Source organism: Leuresthes tenuis, unplaced genomic scaffold, assembly GCF_036924035.1.
Source record: "Leuresthes tenuis unplaced genomic scaffold, fLeuTen1.0.hap1 SCAF_7, whole genome shotgun sequence".
NCBI classification, from domain to species: Eukaryota; Metazoa; Chordata; class Actinopteri; order Atheriniformes; family Atherinopsidae; genus Leuresthes; species Leuresthes tenuis.
The window spans coordinates 11,930,604-11,950,559 of NW_027325361.1; the positions used below are offsets into that span (position 1 = coordinate 11,930,604).

The 19,956-nt window shown below is 38.6% G+C and overlaps 2 protein-coding genes across 2 annotated transcripts in view; one reads left to right on the top strand and one right to left on the bottom strand.

Moving 5' to 3' along the window:
• The window catches only part of nr5a2 (nuclear receptor subfamily 5, group A, member 2), a 220,539-nt gene that overhangs the window by 67,987 nt on the left and 132,596 nt on the right, over nucleotides 1-19,956 (bottom strand). The window lies entirely within an intron of this gene.
• The window catches only part of LOC140311418 (adhesion G protein-coupled receptor D2), an 81,654-nt gene continuing 66,038 nt past the window's right edge, over nucleotides 4,341-19,956 (top strand). Inside the window, exons 1-19 of the mRNA XM_072388789.1 lie at nucleotides 4,341-4,362; nucleotides 5,411-5,635; nucleotides 5,913-6,570; nucleotides 8,695-8,714; nucleotides 9,524-9,694; nucleotides 9,925-9,998; nucleotides 10,435-10,725; nucleotides 10,929-11,040; nucleotides 11,281-11,427; nucleotides 11,788-11,890; nucleotides 12,179-12,290; nucleotides 12,953-13,008; nucleotides 13,336-13,462; nucleotides 13,766-13,869; nucleotides 15,808-15,910; nucleotides 16,646-16,799; nucleotides 16,922-17,055; nucleotides 17,416-17,531; nucleotides 18,850-18,970. Coding sequence (XP_072244890.1) covers nucleotides 4,341-4,362; nucleotides 5,411-5,635; nucleotides 5,913-6,570; nucleotides 8,695-8,714; nucleotides 9,524-9,694; nucleotides 9,925-9,998; nucleotides 10,435-10,725; nucleotides 10,929-11,040; nucleotides 11,281-11,427; nucleotides 11,788-11,890; nucleotides 12,179-12,290; nucleotides 12,953-13,008; nucleotides 13,336-13,462; nucleotides 13,766-13,869; nucleotides 15,808-15,910; nucleotides 16,646-16,799; nucleotides 16,922-17,055; nucleotides 17,416-17,531; nucleotides 18,850-18,970 — 2,850 coding nt within the window. The remainder of the gene's footprint in view (nucleotides 4,363-5,410; nucleotides 5,636-5,912; nucleotides 6,571-8,694; nucleotides 8,715-9,523; nucleotides 9,695-9,924; nucleotides 9,999-10,434; nucleotides 10,726-10,928; nucleotides 11,041-11,280; nucleotides 11,428-11,787; nucleotides 11,891-12,178; nucleotides 12,291-12,952; nucleotides 13,009-13,335; nucleotides 13,463-13,765; nucleotides 13,870-15,807; nucleotides 15,911-16,645; nucleotides 16,800-16,921; nucleotides 17,056-17,415; nucleotides 17,532-18,849; nucleotides 18,971-19,956) is intronic.

Below are 19,956 nucleotides of genomic sequence, written 5' to 3' on the forward strand. Positions count from 1 at the left end.
GCCTCTGAAAAAAATATAGTACTTTCCTTTTCTAATAGTCTTGTCTCGATACCCAGCCGCACAAGCGCACTGCTTTGTAATAGACTCGTTTCCATTCTCAACTGTACAGGTTGAAAAGTAAGAAGTTTATTTTGTTTTTGGTTTTTTTTTAAAATGCATTAAGCTTTGTTCTTTTATATATTGTATAACACATCAACATTTGCACTCAGTGACTTGTCTTCTGACTTCCTCTTCATATATGTATGTAAACAAGGTGCCGTTTTATTCCCCTTTTTGTGATCTGTACCCCTGTTTAAAAGATATCAAATAAAAAAAAAAAATAAAAAAAAAGAAAGATGCTGATATAAAATGGCTTCCTGCACAACTGCACTGCAATGCAACTGCATGTCTTATAAATATTGAAACTCCCCCCCCCCCCCCCCCTCCTTCTTTAGCTGTTGTGGTTCCCCACTGAAATATCATACAAACAATATTTAGAATAGGGGTGGGCGATATGGCAAAAATATATCACGATTTCTTAAAAATAAAATCACAATTTAAATTTTATCACAATCTTGAATTGAAAAGTGAAAAACAGACAGTGTTACAGAAGTATTTTTGGTTGGGCAGCTCTGTTACCTCTTTCTATCACTTGCTTGACTTGTCATACGGAGTGCCTTTGTCAAATGTCTGTGTTAATGTTGTCTGTTTTGGTCTTGCTGCTGCCTCGGCCTGCGGTGCCGGTGCCGCCGGGCCCCTCGCTGTTTGGCTCTCAGCGTACTGTTTGGGATGCTTCCTCTTCAAGTGATTGAACAGGTTCGTCGTGTGGGGTGCGAACCGTTTCTGTGCAAACTTTGCAAATTACATTTGCTTGCGCTTGATCAGTTGTGGAAAATCCAAACCAATTCCATATAATGGAGGTGGAATTTATTTTTAGCCACCAACTCCTTTCAGCCATGACTCTCCATGCGGCTACCGCTACACACAAACAAGGAGGCTGGTAAAAAAGCGCGTCACTGCCCCTAATTCGCTGTGATTGGTCGGTCAGGTTGAACTGAAATTTATAGACTGTGCCCTAGACGATCCCACGATCTCTGCAGTTTGACAGATCGTTACGGATCGTCTTCACGTTGCAATCGTTCACGATTTAATATCGTCATATCGCCCACCCCTAATTTAGAATGTTTATTATGTTAACCATAACACTGATGTGGGCATTTTCTTATTGAGCCATCTTATTGTCAGTTACTCAAATTTGATAGCGGCCCACATAATCTAGTTGCAGCTTCAGTGGCTCACTGTGTCATTTGAACCCTTTTATATTACTTGTACATCCATTGCTGGGGAACATCCGGTCTTCTCATAAACACATTAACTATAAATTACATCTGAGTTCCCTGGTCCATTCATTTTAATGATGGGTTTAGAATGGTGATAGTGCAAGCCCAAAGTTGGACCAGACCTCTCGGAGCCCACCCAAAGGCCCCCGCGCGTCCCTGAACCCTACTTTGTCAACCCTCTGCTGCTCTGTAGGTTACACCCACTCCTCTGTGCAACCTCTTACGCATCTTCCCTACATGCACTCAGAAGTCCGCTCTACTGAACTAGGGCTCTACTCTTGTACATTTGGGACGAAAAACACTCTTAAGGGAACTTTCCAAAGTAGTCCAAAGAATTAAGAGAGAAAAACGCCACCGTCCAAAGGAAAGGATGAAAGCAGCGTTCACAGACAAGACGCGACTGGAATGAGAAGACGCACAAAACAAACGAGTAACTCAGGTAAAATAGTCTTTTTGTCCGTTCGGTCAGAAGACACCTAGTAGGCTTTCATCCCGTTTCAGTCCCAGCTAACAAGCTTTTTTATTTTCCTCCTCTTCAGGATGCACTTGCTATTGTTCCCAAGTCTAGGCCTGCTTGTAAGTAGCTGTCTTTATGTTGTCGGTTTATGTGTCAGCCTCCAAGTAGGAGGTATTTTCTACAGAGATGCAGATGTTGATCCGTTTTTAACAGACAACTTTCATCATGAATAGACACACCACGCAATGATTCACTGTGCACCAACTATGTGCCTTTTATAAATAGTGTCACAGGTTAAAATGAAAACCGTTACCTGTTGTCATATGTTTCTGTGATGTATCTGTTTAATCATCTCATTTGGAGAATAAGTGACTTCTCGCTTTATTATCTATTAACTTCATTGTCTAGTGTCCAGTTAAATTTTCATCCAAAGGGAGAGTGGGGTAGGATGAGCCTTTTTTTTTTTTTTAACTAATGCGGTCCTCAAGATAAGAAAACGAGGCAAAAGTAAAACGAAAGTCTCCAATTAAATTTAGCGGTATTTTATCAGTACGTAGATTCAGTATTTATTCATAACAGTTCACATGGCTTGTTGTTGTTGTTTTTTTTTTTCTTTTTCTTTTTTTTGTCACTCCTGTGGCTCAGTTTGCCTCAGGTTAGGAGTAAGATGGTCCGGGTCAGTGGGTAAGCTGCACTATACTGAGTGAAACTGACCATCTAATTAAAACCCATGACCAATTTAAGATTACTTGCTGCTTTAAAAACTAGTTCAACAGTCTGTTTTTGTCATACGAACAGTCATATTTTGTTTCTTAAAGATACCGTAACATAAAACTTAACAAAAGAGTACACAGAAGTTGTAATCTTCCCAAAAACAGAGAGACTGTTGAATAAAACTAGATAAATTTTCTATACAAACAAACTATAGAAACAAATATTCTATACCCACTTAATCCAGAGGACACCCTGGACAGGTTATACCAATAACAAATCAAATCTTGATCAGGTGACAAACATGTAGAAAGTTGAAGTGTAACAGAGAGAAAGGTGTGGTAGATATTTCTTCATCAGTCGCCATCAACGGGCTGGGGTGTTGTTTTTGAAGCTTGGCAACAGCTTAGCTGATAAGTACACATGCAGCATTGGCAGTTAACATAAGAACTCAAAGCCAGCAGTTCAACATCTGGGTTGCAGAGACACTCTTGTTCTCGGTGATATGTCCAGGATTACACCATCTGTTGTTAACAAGCACTGTAATAATCTTGTCACCCGTATAGTCTTAAAGCTGAGGAAAGAGGTGTTAAGGGTTGTTCCTGCAGCCATGTCCCAATGAAAAAATGTTCCTGCTGTGTCTTCATCAGGGGTCCAAGCTTGTCCATTTTATCTGTCAGTGAAGGAATAGTTTAACCCTCTTTCACCTTTTTCTTCATTCTGCTCCTACTCTTGAACCCTGGATCCTAGATAGTCTCCTCTTCAACTCGTCTGGATTTGGGGTCTTATGCCAGGCATTACTTGCGTTTTGAAAAGCTCAGTTAGCTGCTCCACCAGGTTAATAACTCTCCTGTTGCTGTGGTCATGCATCATAACAGATGTACAGCAGAAGTCTCTCCAGCAGCGCAGCTAGCACAGAAAAATGTAACAAAAATCAGTGTTTTCACAGAAAAAGATCTCAAGAACATGCAAAGGAAAACCCAGTAGAGCTACTGCAGCAGGCTGCCAGTCTCTAGGGCGGTGTTATTCTGAAATGTTAATATTTAAGTGTCTCTGAAATTAATGAGCTTTGTAATCAAGTAATATGTCTGAAATTAAACATAAAAATGCTGCCCAAAGTAACATTAGCATGATATCACACGCAAAACCCATCCTTTTTCCACTTTTAGGAACTCAGAAACATAACAACAGTCACAGCTTGAACTCCAGTGCTCCATTCATCACGGTTGTAGTGACATGTAAATTATTGCTCCTTCGTTGCAGTTTGATCAAACTCCAGTCTGACTCAGTTTACCCCACAGTGTTTGGCTCACTTTGCCCCATGCCAGATATTAAAAAAAAAAATAAAAAATTGCTAGCTTACCAATTCAGGTAAATATTTATTGAAATTATTTGCATGGTTTCATACCTTGACAAATTACCAACATCCAACTTAGACATTTTGAGACCTGAATAAACTGGCAGTGTAGCCATTACATCTGATATGACAATATTTATAGTGCTTCCACAATAAATGATCAAATGATGATAAAAATAATAATAATAAAAGTGGAAAGTTGGCCAAGCTTGTGTCAATTTACCCCCTGGCTCATCTAATCCCACTCGCCCCAATTCATGAACAGTTAAAATCAAATAACATGTCAAGTAAAACTAATAAAGAAGCAGATGTTACTCACCTTGTCCTTTATTTTCATTGAGTCGGTCAGCATCTTCTCTGATTAATAAAAACAAATCATCCACCATCTTTGTGTTATCTTCTGAAAATGAGCTAAACCTTTGGTTGTGTTTCAGATTTGTGTTCACAGCTTTATAGCAGGTAAGTTAATTCATTCATTCACTCATGTTGTTTAAAGATGGTCTTCAGCTGCCACACAGGTGCAGGATACCCAAACTAAAAGTGCGGCTAAATAGTTGTTTTCTGCTTTTTTCCAGTCATTTCACTGTGTATCCTCTCAGCATGTGTTTTTGTTTTTTCTTAGTTCATTGTCACCACGCGTCAATGTGGTCATTTTGTTTCCTTATAGCCATTACTTTTACTTGTAGCCATTTTGTCTGCCTAACTCGTCGGCTGTGTATTCTTTAGCGGCATTCTTCGGATTAAACTCAAGGGGACCCTATTAATAGTCAGTAATATATTCATGCTGGTATGTCTGATTAAGTGAGAAACCTAAATAACTTCAAATAAGTTGACATATGTCTTTTAAGCATTCATCCAAATTACACATGGTCTTGCCTGTACAACAGTACTTCAGCTAGCACAACACACCCAACTAAATTTTGTGTGACACACACCTAGATTTGATACAAACCTACAGAAATGTATTAGCTAGTATATTTAACTAATAAGACTAAGAATTGTATGTCAGAGGGAGGATATAACCTAAAAACTACAAGAGAAAACCCATTTAAAAGAAAGTACTTGAGAAGGAAAGTCTAAGGGCTAATCGGAGTGGGATTCCTCTCAGTGAGAGAGCCAGATTTTTGAATGCTTACATCATCATTTGGCTTATGGCACGTTGTACTCAGTGAGTGTAATTTATCCGCCCATTAATGCATGTTTTAAATATGTGCAGAAAAAAACTGAGAGTTCTAGCAGATGCTTCAGAGGCACTCAACTGTCCTTTGATAAATGAACAGAAAGGCTAGAAATTGTGCTTTTTTTGTTCTTTCATCTGGTTTCAAGTTGAAAACCTGACTTTCTCTTGGTGTATATTGTATAAATTGCATTTTAAAAACTATTTTGCTGTACAGCAGTCTGTGTTATATTTAGTCACATGCATGATCTGAATTGTTTTAGAATATTCCAGGGATGTCAGAAACACATCATAAGTCTTAGTTTGAATTTCACCAGTTATGTCTGTTTATGCTTTCTTCAACAACTTTTTTTCCTTTTCTCTTTTTTTTTTAATCTAACTTGGATCAGCCTTTACTGTGGAAACCAGAACCCAGACTTATGATGAGTCTTATTATGAGTATGTACCTGATCGTCTGCAGTGGAAGACTGCAGAGGAACTGTGTAACCAGCGCTCTGGGGCCTTAGCTACCGTCTCCAACTCTGCAGAGAACCATGAGCTGGCCAGCTTTTTAAAGTCCTTGAACATCTCTCAGCCTGTGTGGATTGCCAGGAAACTCTCGAAACATCTGAAAAGTAGGTTCACCATGCCATTTGTTTAAATTTGTAGTTGAATGTTAGCAATCTTTCTTTTCAGTCAGTAGTGTCATTGTTTTTCTTATCCAAGACATATTTCCGCCTCCTCACTTACTTAACATTTTTTGCCTCAGTTAATAACTGGGTCTCAACTATTTACACCATTAATAGGACTGCAAAATGGAATTTTATGTTTAGCTTCCATCTTTTCCAAGGTTTGGGCCAGGCTTTTTTCCTCATTGCTACTTTGTTCTCTTTGTTCATGATGAAACTGAAGGTTCCTCTGAGACCCTGGTTCTGGACTTCTCTGGACACTCGGACAGGAAGCATGCCCGTCTCGTGCACAAGTTCCCTTCCCTGAGCTCAGTCACTATTTGCACAAAACTCCGCTTCGATCCAGATTGCTTTGGAATTTACACAATCTTCTCTTATTCCATCCAGTCCTACGTTAATGAGTTCCAGCTTCAAGCAAACCTATCCCAGGGCAAGCCTGTGAAGTTGGCTCTTCTGGTCCACGGCATTCACGGGCCTTATGAAGAGGCCTTTGCCCATAACTTCTCCTGGCACTCTGTGTGTGTTTCTTGGAACAAGAATGGTGGACGCTGGGCGTTATATACTGATGGTGTTATGGTCTCAAGGGGTGATGGCTTAAACGGTACCGACAGCATTGGCCCTGATGGCCATTTCATTATCGGGCAGGAGCAGGACACGTTTGGAGGCTCCTTTAAGTCTGTTGAATCGTTCTCAGGGAGCATCACAGAGCTGCACATTTGGGATAAGGTGTTGAACAGCAGCCAAATATTCACCATGGAAAAGGAGTGCTCACCCGTCTCAAGTGGGCTGATGTTCAAGTGGAATGAAACCGCCATGGATATAGAGCCCTCCCTTATAAAGCAGTGGAGAGACAGCCCATGTCAAGGTACTTTAGATCGGATGTAACCTAAGAATAGAGAAAGAGGGTGGCTTTGCTGAAATATATATCAAAGCTAATTTGATCATCAAGCACAGAGATTACATGGATTTCTTTCTCTCTTAAAGGAAAGAAAAAGACTCCAATCTGTCCACATGGTTCAGTGGTATGTCAAAACCTGCAAGTTGTTTACAATTTAGCTACCGTATTTTCCGCAACATAAGGCGCACCTAAAAGCCTTAAATTTTCACAAAAAAAACGGCCGTGCGCCATATAATCCAGTGTGTTTTAAGTGTGCACCGGATTCCAAAATCTGTCATAGATACCGCCATTTTGAATTTACCGCAGGGAGCGCCGAGCATTCATCGGGGCATTAAGCCCCCTCCACATCATTCACCGCTCTCCCTTCGCGCCGCTCACCGACACGTTCACTTTTGCCGCGCCTCTTCGCTCTTGTACATTGGAAATGAATGGCAACTGGCCACTTCCGTCGCTCGCTTTGTGTTCGGTGTCAATCCAGGGTCAGGCGGATCTCAGCCATTCACTCTGAATGGGGCCAAGATTGTATGGAGCTCATACTTAGCGATTGAATCGTGTCATCATTAATGCTTTTGCCCATGTCCCACTGAGTGCCTGTTCTTCACTCTGAGATGGGTGATGCAGACCGATGTGCAGTGTATAAGTTCATAAGTGTAAAAAATGACCGACCATGTTGTCCTTGACCGTCGGACCATTTTCCGCTGACACAGGGACGTAATAGTGCTGGCAGAGATAAACCAATCAGAAAACATTAGGTAATACGTACGCCTTATAATCAGGTGCGCCTTATGTATGGGTTAAGTACAGAAATGGACCCCATAATTGAGGGTGCGCTTTATAATCAGGTGAGCCTTATAGTGCGCAAAATACGGTAGTTTGGCAGAAGGGCTGGTTGGGGTTGTTATGCATCAGAGCAATCACATTAAGGCCCTTTTAAAGTAATTCTTGTTTACACACTTTTAAGTAAGATGTAACGCTCTAAGATGGTTTAATATGGTAAACTCCACCCTTCCGACTAAAAGAAATGTAAGAAAAACATTGCATATATGACCAGACCCAAATCTGTTCCATCTCTATCCCATTTTTTATCTACACCCATATTTACTTAGTGATTACGTCATTTAGATGGTGGCTGCAGCGAGGCTTTCTTAAAAATACAAAATGCATGGCTTTTGACTATTAATATTTCTTAAAGTGGCAAATGGTAATTTTTTAAGAAAATATTCCGATTGAAGTACACGCAGATCTGTTCGATTAAAAATGAGTAAAAAATAGACTGATCTGACCTTTTACTTTAAAAGATGCCAACATTGTTTTTGCTTTTTCTGGTAAATTCCAGATTGTTTTTTTTTAATTTATTTAATTTATTTTTACATTGATCTGTTCCAGGCTATCACAATTAACCCTGATTTCCAGTTACAGTTGTCCAGTGTTTAAAAAGTTCACAAATTGCACTTCCCAGCACAACAATTATGTAGTAATTATGTATGGTGACTATGTCATTTCTTTTATATAATTCAGTTGATGGCTGCACAAAAATCATAAATCATAAATCATAGATTTGTTCAATAGAAAAACATAGTTTTTAATCAAATAAGGGGCTCTGTTGACCTAATCTATCCTAGCTGAGCACTGCTCATATCTATATATTGTATGAAAGTATAAGTTTTAATCTAGGTGTCAGTATATGCACTTTTAGTATGCAGTACATTGTTAAATGACTCATTTGAGTATCAGCAGAAAAAATCAGGTCATCCTAATACATTCTGAAATTGTTGCATGTTTTGGCAAACTTACACTTAAACAGACTTTTTCAAACTCCTTTCCTCTCTCACTTTATCCCTACAATGAGTACTGGAAATGGTGACTGAGTTGTAATGGGCAAATGTAGGAGTCCTAACAGTTCTTGTAAATGTTTGGTGACTCGCATCACTCTGAGTCCCACCCTTCAAAACATGCTTCTCCCTCTCTGACATCATGGTCCCCAGTGAGCAAGCGAGTCCAAAAGCCTCACTCCCTCTCCCCGAACAAACATGCAGACTGAACAGTACACTTGCTTCTTTTCAATGATTTTGACTTACTGACAGTGTCAAAACTGTGCTTTTTACAGATTAAATTCCAGAGACAGTTGCAGAAGACATGGCATGTCTTTCAGTATTCAAGTTATAGAAACTGCAGTGCTGAAGTGCTTGCTGCACTTCTTAATTTCCCTTCTCCCTAATACTGTACGAGTCACACTACTCTCTCATCCTAACTATAAAAAGATATTACATATTCTTTTTATTAGTTGCTATATTTACCAGTGCATGTCTCATCCAGCATCCGGAATTGTTAAACTATAAATCCAAAATTCTAACTCTTTTTCAAACTATTATTTGTAAAGCATCTTTAAGTATCATTGGAAGTTCTTTATAAACAACATGCGTTACTCTTACTTATGTATGGCTTATGTTAAGAAGTACTTTAAGGTCTTTAAGGTGTTCCTGTCCTTGACTAGATTTTTATCCTATTGTTTAAGTAACAAAGGTAAGAATGACCAAGTGACATATGCTGCAGACCTAACTGATGTTACCTGAACTTTACTGAATGCTATTTGTCATGATCTCAGCTTTTATAAACTATAACTACGTGATGTCAGTTGGCTTGATTTAACCATAATGGATATATTTTGCAAACAAGTTAATACTTATTTCTACACTCGACATTAAAAGATAAACTAACAGTACAGTGTAAAAGTACAGTGTTTCCAGCATTGTAAGAAGTTCAATTAGATCATTTTATTTTGTATCATTTTAAATTATTTAAATGGTTTGTTCATATTTATTGTTGGGAAAAGTTACATAATGCTAATTTCAAAGTTATTTTAAACCCCTTGACTGCTTAAACCTCATGTCTTTAATTTTCAGCAAATAACCTAATGAATACTGTTTGACTTCCAGTGTCAGATTACCCATTGGAGGGCAATTCTTTGCAGAATCAAACGTTCTCCTTTGAGTTGTTTGGTAGCCCCACGCCTTACGAAGATTGTGGCATCTTCAACCCTGCTACTGGGAGCTCTGACCTAATCAAGTGCAACTCATATAGAGGAGCTGTCTGTCAGTTTAAGAAGGGTAATGTTAATGTAAAATAATTTTTCAATCTGATGACTCTAAAAGAGAACAGAACATTGTTTTATTATCCCGTGCATTTGTTCTGTAACAGTTACTGCATTTGTCTCATGTTTTCTTTTTGATTGCTCTAAAATTTGACAAATAGGGCTAAATTTCTAAAAACGACTGTTGTATGTTCTGATTTTATGAGCCTGCATTATGTTGTAGTTCAATTGTCTCTGTCTCTGCAGAAGGTCTGGATGTTTTCAACTTACCAAAGTCCCCATTTTTCAGTGGACTCAACAAGGATCCGAAGACTAAACTAGTGAGTTGGACAGTTTAGCAATAAGCAGGACATCATCACTTTAGCTGTGTAATGACATATACTGTTATTTATATATTAACATGCACTTGTCATGACAGTAACCACTGTGTATGTTGACAGAGTAAGAAGAAGGATTTCACAATAAATATATTAGTTTATTGTCATGAAGTTGGTGAGCTACAACTGGCAGCTTTTAAATGTTATCTCAGATACAGACTTCTGAAACCAGACACAGAATCATTGATATGACATGGAAATACTTTCCTCATTCAAGGTTTTTGGTTGTTTTCTTCTTCACCTCAACATCGGATGTTTGTCAGAACTACTCAGAGTCATAGACAATCTGATGTTCTTTGTGTGATTTAGCAGCACCACCCTCCACTTGCATTTGCACAGGAAAATATAGGGCAAAATCCTAAATTGTGATTTTCTTCAGGTGATGGAAGAGCTCAGTGTCAACACCTCCTGGAGCAGAGATCTGACCTTGCTTCAGCAGCTAACTCAGGATGTTCTATATACAATGAAAGCTGGTGACCCTCACCTCCTGACCTCCAGTGATGTTTACTTCCTCTCCCAGATGATTGACATGATTGCATCTAGCACTAACTCTGCAGGAGTTAATGCAACAAATGTCCTGGAGTCCATTGCAACCAACTATGTAAAGATTGCGAGTGTGATGCTGGAGCCACACATGGCAACACAATGGATGGGTCGGACTAAGGATGGGGTGAGGGACTGAATTTTATAAAAAAAATTACCGTTGTAGTATATGACATATATATGAGTCCTAGAAACAAAAAAACAGTCCAGCAAATTAACCAGCTGTTTCTGAGCAGTATCTGCAACATGTGTGTATTGTATACTTTTTGTGTGTATTTGTACTTCGATTCACCCCAATTGATGTCCCTGCTGTGTGAACCTTTTGTGCAGGTCAGCGTTGGACCGTTCACCATTGTAAAGAGCATTGATAGTCTCACAGAAGCTCTGGCAGACATGCTGTCTGCAGAGCGCAAAGACTTCACTCTTTCTAGTAAGAACGTTGGTAAGATGATGGGTCCTTTTTATTTACATGCATTTAGGCCTCTAACTTTTGATGCCTTTGTCTCCTTGTTTTTGTTGCGCCAACTTAACATCTATAAGAGATAACAGCAAGATGGAATTACCAGATTGATTAAAAATATCTGGCTGTTGTGGGTTTTGCATCACAGAAAAAAAAAAACCATTTCTACTTATGGTTACTGCTGTTGTGTGTTTTTGTTGCATGATATGCCCGTGCCATCAGTTGTGTACATGAAGTGGCAGAAACTGTCTCCAGAGAGCTGTAACCAAGTCTTCAAGCCATCTGCAATCGGATCTCAGAGTACCCGCAGCAGTGTTCTTGATGAATTGCTGATCCCCGACTTAGAACTTAAGAGGCTACACACACTAGGTGGGAAACACATGCACACTTCCACGCATGGTATTTACTTGCAATAGAGATTAACCCTCAAAACTCAAATATGACGTTGTGGAGGTGCTCTGCAGAAACAAATTGCATGAGCTCTACTTTGCTTATATTCACATGTACCCACACAAGCTCCTTTCAGCTCACTTTGTAAGCTGTGTTTTTAACTGCTCAATAAATAATGCTGATTTTCCTTTTCTGATTAAATGTTGAATTAAAGATACATTTGGAATAATGATAATCGTAGCTTTTGGCTGCCTAATCATTATTGTACATACTGTAGTTGTCATGTGCAGGTGTAGGTTTTGAACAACACTGATTCGCTTATCCCCTTTATCAAATTAGGATATGAGGAAGTGATCTTTATTCATACGCACTACAGCCACCTGAGTGAGATTGTGTCTGAAGCAAAGGAGCCTGCACTGAGTCAACGAGAGAAAACGAAAAGGTTGGTTGCTGTTGTTCCACTGATTGCCGTTCAGACAAAGAACACAAAATGTCAGAAACATACTTTATTTTCACCTCAACATTTCACTATTTTACTTGTACTTAGTTATATAAATTAGTTACTTATTTCATATCAGCTGATCAGAAAATCCTTGTTGTTTCACCCAATTAAATTGTAATTTCACAGTTTATTTGTGCAAGCCGAATGTGTGCCGCAATCATTCATGGTTATTATTGCCTGGATTAAATTCTTTCTGATTTAAATAATTACTTCCATCTGCTTCTCCAGAAATCTCCCAGGTCACCTAACTTCTGCTGTCATATCAGCCACCGTCCGTGATGCCTTGAAGGCGCAAAACATCCCTGTGGCTGTCCAGTACACCCTTTCTTCTTCACATGTGGTACAGTCCTAATTTTAGTGGATGCCACAGCCTCTGATTAAACTACAGCATGAATGTGGCAACGTATCAGAGTTTTTGAATAATCTCAATACATTCTGTTTTATCTTAGCCAGCAATATAATGACTGTTATACACCACACTTACAGCTGCCAAGAGTCCCAAGTAAAGAAGAGCTAAATTAAGCACATTAAAACATTATGACCACTAACACAAGAATAGTGTTGTTGTGAAACTGGGGCATATTGAGGTTTGTTGTGGAGGTAGACAAAAATGTCTTAAATTCTGCAGAAATTAGTAAATGTAAAGAACTCTACTACTTTGACCAGGGCCAAATCATTATGGTATGGTCCCTGTGATGCTACCTGTTTGCACTGGTACTCGAAGTGGTCAGATACCGCATGACACAAACATGAAGCAGCATCAGGGAACCTGGTAGGGTGTGAGAAATGTGCCGGTGTGTCTCTCTAACTCACAGCTTTAAAGAAAAGATGTGCTGTTAACATTTTGGTGAAATCATGACCATTGCATGTTTTTGTGAGTTTAAATATATTTTTTTAATGGCATGTGAAAGACCTATTACATATTCAGCAGGGTCATAATGTTTTGGCTCTTTATTGAGACAAACCAGGGAATTTAATACAAACCTGTGTTTCTGTTTTTAGGTTGGGTATTCACAGCGAGTTACTCCTATGTGTGCCTTTTGGAATTTCATGCTGGTGTAAGTTTAATCAGCGACACACCCACCTTAATGCCCTGATGAATTATTGTGTATTTCTCTGATCTTAAATAGTAAGGACGGTAATTAAAGTTTTTATTTTTTTATTATTATTATTCTTTTATTTGATTTTCCCTTTAAACACATTCATCAAACACGGTAACACAAAAATGATAGAAATTTATGTACAGTTCAGTATGACATGGTCCACGTATGTAATTTGGAGGCTAATCAGTTTATTTGACAGATTGCTTCATATGAAACTACTCTTAAAGTTATTGAATCAGTGAATTGGTTTTTGAATCTGTGTTTTTGGATTTTGCTGAATAGAGACAATCATTCGAGTAGCTGGTCCAGTGATGGCTGCTCTGTGATCTTTGTGGGCTCCACTGTCACTTCCTGTCTGTGCAACCACACCACCAATTTTGCGGTGCTGATGAATTACCTGGAGTCTCAGGTAACTTAAGATGTCTTGAGATGCTGGAGAAAAATCACTCATGCTTGATTTGAGGTTTGCGAGAGGAGAATGTGTACTATTTTGTGTAGGTGGGAGTGGGGTTTTTTATATATTGTTTTTTATTTAGTTAAGAGATAGGGATTCACTGTCTTGAACAATGACTTAGATGTAATAAAACTTGTGATTTATATTTATTTGTTTAAGTATGACTACTTATTTACCACCAGACTAGACAACATTGACCTTTCTTTTTTTCATTTTGGTCTTCTTTTCTCCCATCACCACCTTTCTCTTTTCTTCCAGTGGAGTCCGGAAGAGGAGCTTATTTTGACCAAGCTCACATTCATTGGTTCTGGTGCATCTCTGTGCGCGCTGGTGGTAACCTTGATGTTGTTCACTGTGCTGGAGTGAGTTGCAAATTTTTCTCTCCTGTTTTTACCTACAATGCGAAACCGCTGCCAATATAGTGTTTAAGGTGACAAACACAGCTCGGCCTTATTCCTTTGTGTTGCTAAACACTCTTAGTACCACAAAGGGTTTATAATGGTCATACAGCATGAGCTAAATACAATATAGTTCCAGTTATCTCTTATTTTCTCATTATTTTTCTAAAGAGCAGAAGCTTAATATTTTTGATTGGTTTTATTCTTGCTATATGCAAAAATGACCCATAATCACTCATTGAGATCACATCATTCAGTAATAAGAATAAGAATAATCGACACTCTAGGATAACCTGCTGGCAGTGTAGCTCCATCTCTCCTGTCCCTAAGGCTTCTATCAGTATTGACTTGTGCTAATCCAGTAATTACTGTTTTCTACAAGTGAGTCCTCTCTTAAGGTTTATGGCAGAAAACTGGTGCCGTTAATTAACATTATGGTCACTGAGGGATCAGTGACCACAATCAGCTGGAGAGGAGCTGCCCTGGCAATTTATGACTGTCCTAAGAAACAGAGAATGCAGCCATGCATTTCTGACATGGTGCTCTATGATGTACATTTTACATGCAGAGGTGCACAAAGCCGAAGATTTCTCTCATTCTGTGAAATTGTGCTGAGTGTCAAGTAGTGATACATTTATATATATAAACATAATCGACTGAAATTGTCAGGAATTAATGAAAGCCTTTTCACTTGTGTTTCCTTTCAGTCTTCTCCTGTGCTTTGTTTGTCTGTTATATTCAGTCTGCAGGTACCCTTGCTGACCGGCGCACATAGAGATGTGCGAACAGGTTGTTGTGCGTTCTTTGTATTCAGAAACAAGGTCATAGGCTTTGAACTGAATAGATGTCTCAGAACAATGTCTTTTGGTTACACTGTTTCATTCAGCTGCTGCTGATTCTCTGCTGATGAAGACCAGGATAAAAACAGCAATAACAATGCAGAGGATCCAACTTTTTGAACAAAGCATTCTCCAAACAGCAGATGCATTTTTACAATCATCACAAAAAATAATGTTTGATGTGGTCAAAGCAGATTTGCCGGTAAAGTAGTTTGTTTTTCTCTGTGAAATAGTATGAGACACTCAAGGATTTCTTGCGGTGCATTCATATTTTTTATTACTCTGCATTCGAAAGCTTATATGTTACTGTGATGGCAGGCGATTCAGACTGTGGTAAAAGTGATGCTTATCACTTTTATTGTCATTCAGACATTATGATGACCGTTTCAGTTGCTGTCGGAATAATGTAAAGCTGTGGACGTTTGATATAGGCTTCAGATTGCAAAGCATCCCTGGAGAAGAGAATTTCTTTAAATGTTATTCTCATTCTACGATCAGCACTATGATCAGCTATGAGACCATTAATGTCTGCAGCTAAAGTGATTTAATACATGGTTTCAGCTACATCTGCTGGCATCAGAAAATAATATATGTACATAAAAATGTTCACTGTGGAAAAAAAAGGATCATTCTTTTTTTTTTTTGTCTTTTTTCTGCTTCATTTTTTTTCTGATTTATTTCTTATTTCTTTTTGTCCTTGTACCAAGCTTCACCTCACATGCATTAAGTGAAGTGACCGTGCTTGCATTATCCTTGCTGCTCCAGAATTTAAGTTGAACTGGATTTCGTCTAAATTCTGCTCTGAAGCGTTATTTTTGGAAAAAGATCATGGAAAGTTCTTTAGCAATGAAGAAGAGCCAATATAAACTGGATAGGGAACAATGGTATTTAAACATAAATTAAATAAGATTCTAATAATGGGAAGGTGAGAGGATAACACCCTCCTTCAAGCTCCCTTCCTTCATAAAAAAGAAAACCGCTCTATGCCTTTAAATTAATTATTTTTAGTCAGCATTTCTGTAATGTATCCTGATTGTAATGCTGTCTATGTCTCTATCCACAGTATCCCCAAATCAGATCGGACATCCATCCATAAGAACCTGTTCATAGCTCTGATCTGTGCCCAGGTGATTTTGCTCTGTAGCGGTTCAGCCATTCACAGCAAGGTACAGAACACGCAGACAATTAACACATCTGCTTTCATTTGCCAGTGTATATGATCTAATGTTGTCATACCAAGAAACAGATATGGGAACGAATGTAAATGATTAGTACAAGTGCACCATAAAGTTTGTTGTAATTTTTTGGTGACCATTTATAGATATAGCTTGTTGAGTCTCTCAAACTTCGAGGAATAGAGCCGAACTTTGAAGATGAACATTTCATCAAGATTTTTGTTGAGCAATTTTATTTTTGTAGTTTTTATTTTTATTATTGGCTAAATTAAAATGTTAGAAATAAGGACTTTAAAATCCCTTACAGTGTTAAGATATCAATTACATATGGGACATAAAAGGTCTGATTAAAAAAAGATAAAAGTATCAAATGGAAAATATTGTAGAAACATTGCTCATGCAGCATATTTTCCAAAACAATCCTTATTTTATACAAGCTATTAAAACACCACACACTCCCTTCTTTTGATGTCAACTGAAATGAAATAATTCCCATCTCTATATTCTTGTTTTTGTTACTGTATTGTCAGAAGAGAAATTTGTGACAGCCATTTTGCTGACTGTCTTACATACCAGTGTGTTAGTAAAGCTCTGTATAAATCATTTAAATTTCCACTCTATGTATTTTTTTCTACTGTTAATTTTCATGACACGTTACTCCACAGCTTTGAAACATAAAATGTCACCTGTGCATTTATCCCCATGCCTGTGCTGGTGTGTTTGAAGGTGGCATGTACGCTTGTAGCAGCGCTGCTTCATCTCTTCTTCATGGCAGCTTTTAGCTGGATGCTGGTGGAGGGGCTGTTGCTCTGGAGCAAGGTGGTCGCAGTCAACCTAAATGAGGATCATCATATGAAGTATTACTATCTCATCGGCTGGGGTATAGTGGCTTGAGGAAGCCAAATCATTCTGCCACCCTTCGTTTCATCATCCTGTTCATCAGTCTTGTTACCTTTAATCCTTCCCTTTACCCTTTCTTTGTTTTTTTTTTACTCCTACCAGGTCTGCCGGTGCTGATAGTCACTATCACACTAGCATCAGCTTCAGGCAAATACTCTGCTGATGGCTACTGTTGGCTTAGTGTCCAGAACGGAATAATTTGGGGCTTCGCTGGTCCTGTAATCTTCATCATCATGGTCAGAAAATTTAATTAGAATTCAGTTATTTTGCTGCATGCAATGGCCTCAATTGGCAGTTGTGTGTTTGCTGTTGTGGCCTGTGCAATGTACTCCAGTTTAGGTTTAACTGAAAGTTAAGATGAGATGAGATGAGATGTTGTGTTGCTCTTCATAAACTCTATGCTTTTGTTTCCTTTACTTCAGATTTTTCTACCATAGCCAGATCAGCCTATATATGTATATACACATATGGATATATCTACATGTCGTGTATTTTCTCCATATTTCTAGATTATTTTCTAATTTATTCTGTTTTATCTCTGTGCACCCTTTCTGTGTTCATAGCCTCCTCTCATACCCTCCTGTTTTAATTTCCAGGTGAATATCTTGGTACTGACCAGGGTGGTGATTATTACCATCTCCACAGCAAAGAGAAGGTCTATCATGTTGGCTCAGGGCACGAGTCCTGTGGAGCAAGCCTATGAGCAAATCAGGTAGTGATCACTGGGAGGCGCCATTTGTCCTCTTTTAAAAATGCATTTACACTGGTCACTGGCCTTGTGATAGGTGAGCCGTAGTCACAGAGTAATGTTATATTGCAGCTTAGGTTATCAAAGAAGATGGGGATTTATTCTGAGTGGATTGTGTTAGTAATATGCATGTTTTAGGAACTTCAAGGCTCAATTACTTGTAATATTTTAGTTTGAACAGGTGGTATTTTACTCTGGACCAGCTTAGTTTCTTTTACAGTGTTACTGTGTATAGTAGAAGCAGGGGATGCATAAGTCATTATCATCATTACATTTTTTGTATGGAAGGATTTATCTTGGAATGTTGGGAAGCAAAAAAGTTCATATTAGTTCCTTATATCATGTACCATGTCTTTGGGTTCACTTTTTGCCCTGTTTCAGTACCAAGAAATTCTAGAATTCTCTTCAGCAAATTTCTATACTATTATTAAAAATAATGTTAGCGAGTTTTTTTTTCTTTTTTTCTCCATGTTTCACTTCTTGAGCCCACTGGGGCACATACTAGAACAGTGGGTGCTCTATGAGGCTTTTTCAAAGCAGGCCTTGAACCATTTTGCACCCCTGGGTGGCAACCATCTTGGAAACTCAAACAAATTCCTCCGCTGAATAAACTAGGCTCTCTCTCTCTCTCTCTCTCTCTCACACACACACACACTCACACACACTCACACACACACACACACAGCTGTTGCGGTTTGGCGATCACCTGAGCGGGCAGCTAATTCCACTCCAAACAGAATTAAGTTGGATTGAAGGTGGGAAGTTGTCACCTCATGAGCCTTCCTGACCACATAGTTTTGTATGTGGAACAGTCAGCCTCCAGAGCTGCTGAGTTGCGAGCTCCTCGTAGACCTGAATATCTGAGAAATACAGAATTCTACTCAAGATGATCAGAGAGGAGGTGAAACTTATTGTCAGTAGTTCAATTGAATTGACCCAGTTCAGACTGATCTTATTTTGAATGATCCAATATCAATTCATGAAGTCACGAAACAGATTGTATAATCTTCAATATGTCTGTTTTGATTTAATCCCCATTAGTTTTTTTTGGTGATGCAAACTGTTGGTTTTCTTTCATATCCAAGAAAGACTTGTTGTAAATGAAATGTCCCCAGCTGAATCAGTATCAGAATCAGGACTGACATGTCCAACATGGAATCAAATCAGTATGAGAAATCAAAGATGATACCACCCCTATTCAGGTCATATGTCTCATTGCCAAAATCAATCTGTGTATGTCTGGTTTATTTTATTTGAATTATTTTTCTGTGTGTGAGCACAGGGCTGCAGTGAAAGCAGTGTTGGTGTTGCTGCCAATCCTCGGACTGACATGGCTGTGTGGCGTTTTAGTACCGTTCTCCATTGTCATGGCCTACATCTTTATCCTCCTTAATTCCTTACAGGTACACACACACACACACACACACACACACACACACACACACACACACACATTGTCGTCCCTGAATCTAAATTTTAAGAGTACGTGAAAAAAGAGAAAAAAAGGAAAAAAGTTTTGTTACAACCATATGAATACACAAACAAGCACAATGGTCTTGTGAAAGTCTGTTTTGTGATAGATTGCCTTTTTGGCCATACAAGGTCACTTGAATGACTAAAAAAGAGCAGTTCTGACAGGTTCGATAGATATGTGCATACGTTTAAAAAAAAAAGCATGGGTGGTACCAGAATAACTGAAGAATAGAGCCTTATAACAACTGAATCATTGTAAGACAAAGACTAACACATGAGAAATAAGAGAACTAGAGAATAAGAGTAAATAACACATTTAATATCCTTTTAAAATAAACTGACCTGCCACAGCATTAACTACACTGACAGTGGGAGACAATTGATCATGTCTTCAAAGTTTAATCTTCCATTTGGACCAGTTATTTATAAGGACGTTACTATGTTCTGTAGCAACATTTTTGATCAAGCACATGCACCCTACAAAGTGACAGCACTCACCAGAATGGTATTGACCCTCACCAGACATATGCTCCCGGGGTTGACCTGGCATAAGGATCTGCTGCCAATGTCTTGTTGATAGAAACCACAGTGACACCCTCGTGGGTCTAATTTCAATTTGCTGAAAGTTTAAAGATGCTGTGATGGGACAAGGAGAACCCACACAATATTAGGAATATGTCGGTTTTAATGTTGGGACTAATAGGTGTATGTAATGATTGATGATTATGTATTACATTATAAAATGACTGTTGTTGTGAGTTTTTCCACCTGCACAATCCTATATACTGCGATCTGTCAGTCACCATGTAGAGGTATAAACATGAGACGAAACTGTGTAACAGCTAAACTTAAAAAGGCTTCTAGATTTTAAACTATTCTCTTTTTTTGCCACCAATGATAAACAGAGAGGTTTTCC